The sequence below is a fragment of the Athene noctua genome, chromosome 20 (assembly GCF_965140245.1).
Source record: "Athene noctua chromosome 20, bAthNoc1.hap1.1, whole genome shotgun sequence".
Taxonomy (NCBI): Eukaryota; Metazoa; Chordata; class Aves; order Strigiformes; family Strigidae; genus Athene; species Athene noctua.
Window position 1 is genome coordinate 12,088,063 of NC_134056.1, and position 13,191 is coordinate 12,101,253.

Below are 13,191 nucleotides of genomic sequence, written 5' to 3' on the forward strand. Positions count from 1 at the left end.
CTGTTCTTCAGGCAGAAGGGATCACCTCTGGATGGTATTTGCTGTGTGCAAACATCATGAAATCCACGCTCAGCAGTAGAAACACATGCTGGTTTTGGACGGCAGGTTTCCCAAAGCCAAGACTGACCAGCAACCAGATCCCCCAGGGGGAACATGTCAGACTCTGAGATCTGACCAAGAACTGGCCGCTCTCTCCCACGGGTCCCCAACCCCATCACCTAGCACGACGGCCGTGCTAGCTGGACAGCCAAAGCAGACTGTAAGACCATTTTAAAATACACATGAAAAAGACCTGACCGGTGCCTCTGGCAGCTTCTTGGTTGCTGCTCGATTCCTGCATCCCTCTTGTGTCCATGGTCAGAAGAGATGGGAGAAGGTTTGGGCTGAGGAAGCTTGGAGAGCTCCAATACTCTCCTTCCAGAGGGAAGAAAGATGCCAAAAGAAGGCAAAGGGATGAATTACATACGTGGCTCATGGACACGGGGTGGCAGGAGGCTCTTCCACGTGCCAGATGTACCGAGAGGGAGCAAAAGAGGGTTAGGCTAGAAGTGAGTCACAGTTTTGTCTTTCAGCAGCAGGGGTGATGAATGGTTGGCCAAGGCGCTGTGAGCTGTGATGCTCTATAGCTGAAGAGGGTGACAAGCACGCAGCGACTGCTTCAAACGGGCCCTCGGACATGGCGGTACAGAGGGCTGGGGATCTTTTCTCTCCAGGCTTTGACTTCAGCAAGGAGCGCCTTCTCAGCCTGCAAACTCCATGACAAAATGTCATTTTTCCCCCAAACCTTCCTCAAACTCTCTCGTTAAACACCCAACTTTGCTTTATTCTGGTCACGGGGGATTCCTTCTGGCTCCTTTTCATGCCGACGCTGGGGGTGAAAGAGCCTCACGAGTGGTTTTTGCCTCTTGCCTTCCCACATCCCTTCTAAGCTCATTCGGAAAACATGTTCCCTTGCCCAACGTCTCCAGCAATTCCCCTGCCCCTTTGTTTTTATTTAGCTCTGTAATTACATTATCTGACCGTACGGCGTTTTGGAATGGAATCTGCATGAGAGATATTAAGAAAAAAAAACCTTGTGTTTCGCAATGTTTTTGAAGCTATCTTTAGTCTGGGCAACGAGAACAAAACCTGTGTCGACTCCCCCCAAATGTCTAGCTTTGTGGAGCTCCTGGGAAAGAGGGTGTCACAGGCCGGGGCAGGGAAATCCACGGGTTCAGGTTATTTTATTAACACCGTTAATGGCTCGTTTTGGCAGTTCTTCACAGGGGAGAAAAGGAGCGGGTGTGCGCGAGGTGCAGTTGGGTTTACGGTTCTGCAGAGGCAGAAGCTGCACATTTGTTTCCCCGGGGAAGCAGCGCACCGCTGGCTGCTTTTTGGGGGCAAAACAGCCCGAGTTGGGCGAGCGGCACCGGGCGTCGCGAGCACGTGCAGGGAGAAGCCCTTCGCGGAGGGAGGCGGCGGCGGGATGAGCGCGGCGAGGGCGGGGGGGGAAAAGTCTTTCCTCCGTTTGGCCCCACGGCGCGACCGCTCCCCAGCGTGTGGGGGGAGACACGCGCGCAGCGGCCGGGCGCTTCGGGGCCGGGGGGGCCGGTGGAGCCGCGGGCCAGGGGCGCGCTGCGGGGGCCGAGCACGAGGCAGGGGCGATGCTGCCCCGGCCCTCGGCCGGTCCCGTCCGTCCCCTCGGGCCCCGTCTCAGCTCGGGCGCCGCTTCGCCCCCCCGCCGCCGCGAGCTGCGGCCGCCCCCTCCCCAGAGGCCGGCGCCGGCTGCCGGGGGGCGCCGACCCGCAGCCCCCGCGCTCCCGGCCCGGCTCCGGCCCGCCGGGCGCTCGCCCCCCGCCGCGGCCCCGAAGGCCGCCTCGACGCCCGCGGGGCCCGGCCCCGGCGCTCTGCCCGCGCTCCCCGGGGGCCGGCCACGGGCCCCATCCCGCCTCCCCCCCCGCCGCCTTGCCGCCCCCCGGGGGGGCGCCGCGGCGGCGGCCCCACAGCGCGGAGCGGCCCCGCGCCCGCCGGGCGGCGGCGGCGGCCGGGCTGGGCGGCCGCGGCGCGGCAGTGCCCGGAGCGCGGGGCCGGGCCGGGCCGGGCCGGGGCCGCGCGGGGGCGGAGGGCAGCGCAGGGCCGGCCGGCGGCGCGGCGCGGCTCCCGCGCTGGGCCAGACTCAGCCCCTTTCTCCCGCCGCCGCTGGCTGCGAGCGCGCTGCGGCTGGAGCTGCCCCCAGAGCGGCTCGTGATGGCGGCGGCGGCGGCGCGGGCTCGGCAGCGGGAGGCGCCCGCCCAGCCCTGCGCGCCGCGCCGCTAGCGGCAGCGCCCGTGCCCGCGGCGGCCGCCCCGGCCCATGCCCCCGGGGGGAAGGGGGGCTGCAGCAGCCCGGCGAGCCGCCCACCCGCGCAGCGGGGGCATCGCCCCCACTCGCCGCTCCTGGGAGGGCGGAAAGGAGGCAGCGGCGGCGGCGGCGGCGCCGGCATTGTGCGCGGCGGATCGCAGGCCCCGGCGGCGCGGGGCTCGCCTGCCTCCCGCCCCAGCCCCATGAACCAGCCGGACGGCTCCGCTCCGGCGGCGGCGGCGGGCGCGCAGGTAAGGCGGCGGCCGGCCGGCGCGTCCCCCGGGGGGAGGCGGAGGGAGCGGGGAGGAAGGGACGGGAGAAGGACGGGAGCGGGGAGGGAAGGGAGCGGGAGCGGGGAGGGAAGCGAAGGGAAGGGAAGGGGCGGCAGCCGCAGCCGCCCCGTCGCGGAGCCCCGCCGGCGGCGCTTTGGCGCAGTGCGCGGGGGGCGCCGCCGGGGCACGGCTGCCCGGACCGCCGCGGCCCGCACCGGCCCCGCCGCCTCCCTCGGGCCGGGGCGGAAAACAAAGCGGCGCGCAGCAGCCATGTCGGCGGGGACACGAGCCGCCGGCCGCGGCCCGGCCCGGCCCGGCGCCCGCACCCCGGCCCGCCCGCCCGCCCGCCTGCCCCCGGCCCGGCCCGGCCCGGCCGGCTCCGCGCTCCGGGCCCGCCGACCTGCGGCCTGCCGCTCCCCCGCTCCCCTTCTCGGGGCTTTTGCCTTTTTTTTTTTTTTTTTTTTTTTTTTCTTCCCTTCTCTAATTTTCCTCCCGAACGGTAGGGTGTTTTTTTTTTTTTTTTTTTTTTTCCATTAAAACGACGCCACCTAGAGGAGACTATTTCGTAAATAAAAAAAGAAATTAAAATTGGAAAAAAAAAAAAAAAAGGAAATATTCTGCTATTTCTTATTTTTTCAAGAAAGTTGGGGCTGGCGGGGCGGTGCGCGGCCGGGTCTCCCCGCCGCAGCCCCCGGGTGCGTCCGGCTCGCCCCGCAAATTTCATTTTTGTCCCTGTGAAGGCAAAGCCCAGCTAATATGTAAATGAAAATTAAGCTGGAATTTGAATGAATTCAGGTTTCCCCCCACCCCACCCCCACCCCACCCCCTTTTCTGGAGGAGAACGGAGCCCGGGAGCAGCAGAGTGCTCGGAAATGCAAGTAAATTCAAGTTTGAGATGGGCACCCCTGGATGAGCTGCTATAAAGTGATTAGTTTGGGAAAGTGGGAGAATTGCTGTTACGGAGCAATTATGAATTGTACTTCATTGTAATTTTGAACTTGTGCAGCACGCAGTGCCAAAACTGATTTTTTGCTGCAGTGCTTAAAGTTATTTGTTTCAAATGAGGAGTTTTGCAGGAAAATTAGAGCATAGAAAATTTGCTGTGGACACACCCAAATTTTTTTTTTTTTTTTTGGTGATTTTGGATTTCATGCAAAACTGCTCTTAAACAATGAGGTTCTAAACACAGTCCAGGAAAACACGAGGACAAGCAAAATTAAGAGTCGAATGTCAGATTTATTTTTGAATTTCTTGGCTTTTCTGATGGTTTCTCCTGGCATAATTAAAACATAGTTTCCAGCATTTAATTTCCTACTTCTTTTGTAAAGAAAAAAATTTCCATAGTAGGGTTTGTTTTTTCTTTTTTTAAACACACACACTGTAACAACTCCAGATACTGTGGATCCTATAAATCTTGTATTTACACAGGTTTATTAGAAGGTCCGCCATGATATTATGAATATGCATAATTAACAATATTGTGAAAAAATAATTGCAGATTTAGTGATTTTGATTTTTTTTTTCAAGCAGTAAAACTAAAGTGCCTTTAAAGGGCTCAGCCATGATATTTTTCACAATTCCAAAATCCTTTTTCTCCTTGACTTTTACTATAAAGCCTTTCTGGAGTTTGAATTGAAAATCTTTTTTTCATAATTTTTTTGGCTTTGTTTTTTTTAAATGCTGTTATGTTCCTATTATTTTGCTGTTACGGGGTGCCTGTGAGTTCTGGACTGTGAACACACTGGTTTATTATTGTAGGGTTGCCCTTGAATAGTGGGGTCTTGGTATTGATCTTTTTAAAAATAAATAACAAAAGAGCACTGAAAGATGCATTGTTTCAAGAAAAAAGCAATATGGGAGAGATACATGGCCTTTCCACCCAAAAGTGGGGGAGGGAGAGGAAGGGAAAGATTAGGTCAACGTTGAGTTTTACCAACCTTGACACAGTCTCCTCTCTAAAATGGGGACAAAATAGCAAGATGGCTGGCTCCACAGCTGCAGCAGGTTTTGTTTTTTTTTTTTTTTTTTTTGAAAAAGGCATTTTTAAATTTTGAACTCCGAAGTGAGTTTCTGGAGCTTCTAGGCACCCACCCGCAAATGCTGAAATCCAGACGCTTAAAAAAAAATTAAATTTCAATCCAGAACGAATTTTTAAATCTGAATCTCAAAAGCCTTGAAAAGTTTGTTGTTTTTTTTGCCTTTTTTTTTTTTTCTGTTTTGATTTTTATTTCACTGTAACTTGGTATTTGCTGGAAATTAGGCAGGAATGGCTGGTGAATTCAGGGTGCAGGGGCTGTTTTTGACTCTCCTCCCCCTTTTTTCACGTTTTGGGTTGTTCAAAGTGGGGGGGACGTTGGAAAAAATTTGCCAAGCAGGGTAACTCTTGGGTGGAGGAGAAAATACTCTGAAGTGTCTGAAATACTCTGAAATATTTTTGCTTTTATTCCCCCCCCCTCCCCCCCCCCCCCATATGAAGAAGACCCACCCTCTTCCTGAATCTCTTTTTTAGCAAATAATGAAGGGAGTACCACGGTGACAGACCAGCAGTGGTGCAGTTAGAGCGGGGTCGCACATATGGGTGAAAATTACACACAATGCTCTAAATTGGATTAAACAATCCCAGAAAATATTTTATTCATGGTTTCATCCAGGAAGCTTTAGCGTGGTGGCTTTTCCATATTACACTCCAAGAATTCCCTTCCTTGAGCTGCACCCCGTAACTTTGACTTACTCTGTGATTATACCCAAAGAAATTGGTTAGCTGTAATTTTTTTTTTAAAAGGTTTCATACTTTTTTTCCAAACGGAGATCTTTTGATGCTGCTTTTTCTCTGCCCAGTCCCACACCTTCTCCCCCCCCGATCTGGGGAATAGCACTATGGCTGTGCTTTGGGATTGGGGGGGACACATTGATGGGTGCTGCATTTTAATTACAAATAAAGACGTATATTCAATTTTGGGTCAGAGTGACAGCGTTTTACAGTTATATCTTTAAAGTTTCTCAGGCTGTCCTAAAATAGAGGAATTGAAACTTGAAAGGCCTGAGTATATATCTGTGTTAACCCATTTTCAGCTGTTCTGGGAATAAGTGAATTTTCTGTCGATATTTGAAATGGGTTTGCGTGTTGCACGTCTCCTCTGCAGAGATGAAAATGCAATGCCATAGTACTCGGCTGCAACTTGTGGGGATGCTGTCATACCGTAGGTGTGTGTACCGCAACCTTTACAGTCTTTAACTCTGTGTATATCAGTTTCTTTTAAACAACGGCTTCCATTATACGTTCCGCCAGTGATGAAAAGCTACGCTTGAGGTTGTAATGGGTTTCTGAATCTAACCTTTCTGTGTGTCCATGTCCTTCCAGGAGAAACCTCCTGCTTGAAAATTTTTTCATAATTTTTCATTGCAGTCTGCTTTCAGAGGGATTTCTTTTTTTTTTTTTTTTTTTTTTCCTCCTGGAAAGTTGATCGATATTTATCATGTTAAAAAGTGCTGTTTGGCAGCCTGGAAGGGGGAGGGGGAGGAAGGGAGGCCAGCAGAGCAATACCAACAGATTTCTTGTGACATAACTGAAATGTATTCTTTTTAAAACGAAAAATTTAAAGTACTTCATCCTCAGTGAGGATGAAAATAGACATATTTTCATCCCTGGATGAAAATAGACATAATATTATTAAAGGAGTAGATAATATTTACACAAGCGCCATATAAAACCTTACGACGCTATTCGCATAACTCCAGAATAATTTAAATATATATCACTGCCATAATGCAACGCCGTGAATAGTTCAGTTCACGGGTGCAGTCTCGTGGCCCTGGTGATGCACAGTCAAGTTTGCAATTATGCAAGTGTGGTAGTGAAATTAGTGTTCTAAAAATTAGATTAATTTAATTTTGGGGGCGGGAGGGGGGAGGGGGAAGGTTGAAACCTGCCATAAGGCTTGTGCTGATACGGATTCAGGATTTGTGCCAGGTTCTTTGGATGCTGTGCCTCTTGAAGGATTTGGACCTTTCCACCGTGGTGTGGTGGGGCTCAGCCCCTGGTGCTGGCTGCTGCCCGTGGTGCAGTTCCCCACAGCACAAGTCCCCTAGGGGCCATGCTGGCTCTGGGTGGGAGCGTGGTTTGGGGAATTGCACCTTTCGGGGCCCCTGGCGTTGCGAATTGAGCCGCCGTCAGCCCCAGCTTGATCATCTCGGGCATCACTCGGGTTTTGGAAGCGGCTCGGTGCAGGTGTTGTCCGCGCAGGGCAGCATGTGGTCGCCCAACCCAGGTAGCTTCTCTGGGACCAGGTGCGTGCAGGAAGCATGTTGCATATGCAGAAGGGTTTGCTGGATCCTGCCTCAACCTGCTGGTATTATGCAGGGCGCTGGGGGTTGCTTCAGTTCATACTCAGATCCACATAAGCAATTATTTGTGTATTAATGGTGCTGGGAGCTGTGAAAGGGACAGAGTTAGTCCTGCAGTCGTGGGGAGCTGCCCATAGACGTGAACTTTGACAGAGGTGCCGTTTGCAGGATTAGGCCCTATTTGTACAATCTACATCGTGTGCCAAGTGGGCACTGAAAGGGGAGGGCGAGGGGAAGAGGTGCCTGGACAGGGGTTGTGGGCGCAGCTGGAGGTTGCTGTTGCTTTTTGGTGAGGGACATGAGTAAATGGCACCAGGAGATATTTATGTCTCGTAATTTCTAAATTTCTGAGCATCTGTGGTTAACATATATTTAGAATTTCACATTTATGGATTCAGTTTGGCCATACCGTCTGTTTTGGGGAAGAAATTTCTAGTTTTTAAAGGTCTTCTATGGTTTGTTAGTCATCTGCCTCCTTTTTGCTTTTGTTTGGTTCCTTGAATGTCTCTTGATTATTTTGTACTATATGAAGCCAATTTAGTGGTTAACTAGTATGCAAACTACATCTGGACGTGTTGACTTTACATTAACAATCATTGATTTGTCTGGAGCAAGGGAATAGAAGTGAATGATGCTGTTTACCGTGGATACTGAATGAAAACTAACCGGTTGCGATGCGTCTTTCATCAGTGGTACGCGACTCTGGTGCAGCTTGTCACAGTGGCTCTGCCTTGTCGGCAGTTTCGTGAGAGCTGAATTTTTAAGCCATGGCACCAGGAGTGGGAAGAAGGACCTGGGAAGGCAGCGGCACGTGGTGCACGGTGAAGGGGTTGACTGTGTGCCCTGTGTGGGAGAGGCATGGCGCGTGGCTCCTGGTTACCTTGTCGCTGTGGCGACAGTGGGAGTGGGGTAAAGTTGTAGCAGAAAAGGAGTGGAAATTAATTAATATATATATTGTCAGATATATAAGATATATAATAAAATACATAATATATAGGACATAATATATCTAGAGAGAGCTTTTCCCTTGGGGACATAATCAAGAGGATACAAAATTTAATAATAGCGGATTGAGTTGATGGGTGGCTTCAGCAGCAGTTGGTTCTCTGAAAAGCCTGTGGCTGTAGCAGCATGGTTGGCTCTGGCTGGAGCAGAGTTTGGTGCCTGGTCTCGGGAAAGCTGAGATGCACCTGTAGCTGTTGCATGTGTAGGTGAGTTGTGGGACATTTGCTGCAGGCTTGTGTCTTATTCAGAAGAAGGGAAGGTCTGAAGGAGAAGCCCTTCCTGGGGAGCAGGTCCCTTCCCAAGACACGTGCATGCTGAAGACATCAAAGCTGTCATGTCCCACTCCTTGGACAGGGTGTTTATAAAGGCAGGATTGCTTTCCCTTGGTTGATGTTGGGTATTTAGGCCTCGAATCTATCCTCCCATAGTCTTGGGCCTTATTTGCTCTGTCCTGTTGAGTACTCTCATTGCCATTGGTGGGACGTGGTGTGTGAAGTTGAGAGTGAGCGTTGGTCTTCCTTTTGGGCTGGAGTCAGCAGTCTGGGCTCTTCCCACACAGAAATTGCTTTGCTAGCCTCTGAAATGTGTGCATGCTGGTCGAATACCAAAATGATGGACAAAGGTGATCTCCTGTAATGCGAATATCGTACACCGACGCTACTGCGTATGTAAATGCACGTGGAGATGTCGGGCAAGCTGCATGGTGGCTTTTCTGCGTTACTTGTGTTTTATTTCTTTGAGTCTTTGTTGCTTCTAAAGTGAGCAGTGTAAGACATGGCAGAAAAAGAGGTTAAGTAGAGAAGATCCTCTTCCGTACTCTTTGAAAGTGCAACTGCAAAGAAGTTTCTTATTCAGAGAGGTGTATTTGGGGAAGGATACAGCATTGAGGGTATGAGTTGTGTAGAAGTGATATTAGCAGATGAGACAATGTGCCCCTACTTAAACCACCTCTGTACCCATATAGAAGAGTTTCTGCACCCTACATTTTTTCACTCTTTCTGGCAATTGAATGTTAGTTCAAGTTCATTGACCCATCTGTGAATGCTTACACTGGGATGCTGTGAGGCAGCTTGGGGAGCGAAGATCATATGTGGGGGGCACAGGGCATGTGGTGCCTCCTGGGGAGGTTGAACCAACTGAACCCCCATGCTTGCGCCTCGGTGGGTGTGGATGGGCCCAGGTGACTCTTGGATGAGATCAGGGCAGAGTTTGTGGCTCCTGCCGGGTGATGAGACTTGTGTTCAATGGAGTTGTGCTGCCTCCAGAGAAGCTGAAGGCCACACGGTCCATTTGGGGTGAAATTGCGGAGCTGTGTCAGCCTGGCAGGGCTGGCAGGTGGGGGGCTGTGCATGTCCCCACCACTGTCCCCACGTGAAGGGCCTGGGGTGGCCACACGTGATGCTTTTTGGGGGTAGGACCAATGTCATCATACCAGTTTCTCTGATAGAGTAGCTCTTCTTGGGAGTCTGTCGTTATTTCTCTCACCTGTATTGCCAAAGCACTCTTCAGTGGGCACTTAATGGTTTATCTGGTGTACTGTACCTGCAAAGATTTAATTGTATAGGCAAGGACTTCCTTACTTGTAATTTACAGTACTCCTGTTTGTTTTGCATCTGTGTTTGGCTGGCATAATGTGAAAAATAAGGCTGGAAGTGGAAAAGTAGAGACTGTAGGTTTTGCCTGTGCTGATAACGGGCTGACACAGGGAAACGTGAACGTCAGTGTGTGGAGCAGAGGCTGGGGGCTGCTGCTGAAGCCATCGAGGAGTCGCCATATATATGAGGGATCAATACAGGTGTGTACGTGTTTATGCATATGGACGTGTCTGAGACACTCATGGATGGAGAGTGCAGGTGTCCGGTGAGTCTGGGATGCTGCGTGGGCTGTTGGATCCATACTGGCAAGGGGCTCAGCCACACTTGTGTCAGATAACACAGGAGCTCAGCGAGCCGTCTGTAACCTCTGTCCTGTTTTGGAGATTAGGGGTGTTATCAGACCAGGTTCAGTATCTCGGCAACTGATGGAAGTGAGAAGAGCCATGTTTGTCAGACCTTTCCATTGGCTGTGAGCTGAGTAAGGCTCTCATTGAGCAGCTGCGAGGGGCCAAACGTGGTCACGTCCCAGTGCTGGTACCCTGATGGCACCACTGTGTTTCCAGGGTCTTCAGGTTTTAATACTTGTTGTGATTTCATTTTACTAGATGCATTCAGGCAGCAGGTAATTTTTTGGAAGTTCATCTTTTACTCTGTGTGGGTGTAGGTATCCTTTCCTGCCTTTCCTGAAAATAGCAGCAGAAGTGAGTTTTCAGATGAAGTTGGGTGTGCTTGCATTGAAGGCCCGTCATTTAGGTTCTGCTTCCAGTACCTTGAGAACAATTTTAGTGCAAGTATTTAATTGCTTTGGACCTATTTTTAGAAATATTAAACCTCAGTTTTCAAAACTCTGCAGCCAAAGCCAAGAGTTCTGCTGGTGTGGGAGAGCCAGGAGGGGAACCTGGAGGAAAACCCAAAGCTCCTTTGGGAGGAGAGCGTGGTCGTGGTCCTTGGGCAGGGCTTGGGTGCTGCAGAACCTTTGGGGTACACGCCTGAAAACAAGGTGTTGGTATTTTGGTGAGATTTTTTTTTTAATTATTATTCTAATTACTTGGCTACATGAGAGGAGAATGGGTGAAACCCTATTTCAGCAGATTTGTACATTATCTTCTATTAAGTCTGCAGACTGTTGGATGTAGCTTGGAAACTGAGCTGAGAGCATCCCAGTGAGCAGTGTGCAGACAGCTCTGGTAGGTCCATTGCTTGAAACCCAAGAACAGCTACTGATTTCTGGGTGTACATCTGTCACTTGAGGTCTGATGTGCTTTATTCTGAGCTTTTACCGGCTTTTGTGATATTTGTAATTTTAAGGGTGGGAAGAGAGGGTTGTAAGGACACAGGATAATGATTTGCTGGAAACAAAATACCTTTTTAAATTTCTGTATGCATTTTTGAAACCTGTGTACGGAGGCACAGCTGGATTTGACTCGGACTCTTAGCAGAGGGGATCTGAAAATCCCCTTGGGAATCAGGAGGATTTATCTTTGCAATCGGGTGGTGCCATCGACAGGAGCCCACATCAGGCTCTTGAGATGCCCGGGTGCATTCTTGGAATGACTGTCGTGTCAGCGGCAGTGGGGGACGGATTGGGACCCATCAGTCGGTGGCCCTGGGGTTGCCGACTGGGTGTTTGGCGGTGGGCACAAGCTGGTGGGACCAGTGTGGGCTAGCAGGGCTGGAGGTAAACTTTGCCAGTGAAGGAGTTAACAATTAAAGACCCGGAAGTGTTCTGGCTCTCTTGTGTTCAGACTGCTTCGGGGCATGTGGCGTTGGCTATCTGGTTATGGTTCATACCACTGAGGCATACTGCATATGAAGTCCGAGGAAGGGATATTTCACCTTCTTATCTGTCTTTTAGAGGCCTATAAATTTGGCTGGTTGGTGATAACAGCAGTTGGAATTAGTGTTTCTCCTTAATTGGGTTTGTTAGGATGCTGCCAGAGAGACAGGCTTGGAGGGGGATCTGCTCAGCCAGGAGCCAGGGAGGATGCTGGGCGAGAAATAAAAAACACAAATGTATCCAAATAAATTGCATTAGGTGGAGGCAAAATACATCTGGAGCAAGTTTGCAGGGTCCAAGTTGTATCACACGTGATCTGAGAGCAGCAGTGCAATTCCTGCTCCTGGAAGATGCTTGCAGACATCAGAGGGATGTAGGCATGAGTCCACTGGAGCATCCTCGGTGGAAATAGTGGTGCCATTTGTAAATGAGAAAAACCACCCCAGAATAGAGAAAAACAGGAGGCCCTTTTCCTGAAACCTTGCATGTATTTTTTTTTTTTTTTTAAATGCCATAGCCTTAATTGGTTTAGTTGGTAAAAAGTAGATTCACTGAGAATGCTCCATTTGCTTTTGGTTTCTGATAACACCGAGGAGATAGCAGTCACATGTTGTGGATGTTTGTTTGTCTGACTTGTAAATGTTTGTGCTTTCCTTGTTTTATGGAGAGCTCTTTGGCCTTCCTACTCCGCATAAACAGTGTTTGTGATTGTAGTTCATTATGTGATATTTAAAATGTATAAAATGAAATGTTCCTGTCTACTTTAAGCAGACATATGTCTACATTTTACAAATTAACCTAATTAAATATATATGTGGAAATTTATGATACTCAGCTCCTAGCATAAGGTATGCAATTAGCATCCATGGAGCCAGGAAGGAATTTTCCATTTGTATCTTGACTTTTCCTCATAGGATGTGTGGTTTGGTTGTTGTTTTTTTTTTTTTTTTTTAATCTTCAGTGCTTTAATTTTTGTTCTGCTTAGTAATTCACTTAGGGACCAGTCCTGCAGGGATTTAGGCTTGTGGTTAAATTTCCCCACAAGTAGCTTTGACTGCAGTAAAATGGTACCTAATTCATATTACAAATTCAAATATAAAAATGTGCTTCAGCCTATCCCTTTGACTCTGCAGGACAGAAGGATTTAGTTTTGTTAAGAGAATATCATAATGAGTAAACTATCGTTCTGGAGGGAAAATGGCATTAGAATATTTACATTTTTCAAGCCTCTTCCTTCCTCACACCCAAAAATAGAAAAAAAAAAAATTACGTTTCTCCTCTGGATTCATGTAATTTTCAAGTGTTCAGCCAGTGTTGTTTCCAAAACACACCATCCCTCTACCTTAACTCTCTCTATGACAAGAGAGCTCTTATGCAATAAATACAAGGAAGATATTCCATTAATGCATGCTTTCATTTAGAAGTATTCTGGCACCAAGAATAATATAGTTTAGTTTCTTTTATGCCCAAGTGTTGTGGGTTTTTTTTCCTAATATTTGAAGTTTGATCATGTTATAATAGTTTGTTCTATAAATAATCATTTGGTCTATTTTGCATATGAATAGTTGAATCCATTTTGTTCACAAAAAGCCTTTTTTCCCCCATAAACGTCCCCACTGTTCCATCCCAGAAGGTACTCTTTCTTAGCAAAACCAACGAAGTAAATGACGTTCCCAGCTCAGCTATTTTAATGATCCCACAAACCCAAAAAAGCAGTAGGAAATTTTTCAAAAGCAAACTGCAGAAGCATTTTTTTTTTTTTGGGACATCATAACTTTAAAACTTTTTGTCCAATTATTTGTGTTAGATTTTTCCGAGTAGACATAGCAGCAAGTTGTAAATGCGAAGAATTTGGGACTGTTCTTTCGTTCTGGAGATA

General features: G+C 49.1%; 1 protein-coding gene across 2 annotated transcripts in view; it reads left to right on the forward strand.

The window, feature by feature from the left end:
• The first annotated feature begins 2,378 nt into the window (after positions 1-2,378).
• The window catches only part of ZNF618 (zinc finger protein 618), a 163,027-nt gene continuing 152,214 nt past the window's right edge, over positions 2,379-13,191 (forward strand). For both annotated transcript variants that reach the window (XM_074924112.1, XM_074924113.1), the window contains exon 1: positions 2,379-2,570. In XM_074924112.1, coding sequence (XP_074780213.1) covers positions 2,523-2,570 — 48 coding nt within the window. In that variant the 5' untranslated portion in view covers positions 2,379-2,522. The remainder of the gene's footprint in view (positions 2,571-13,191) is intronic.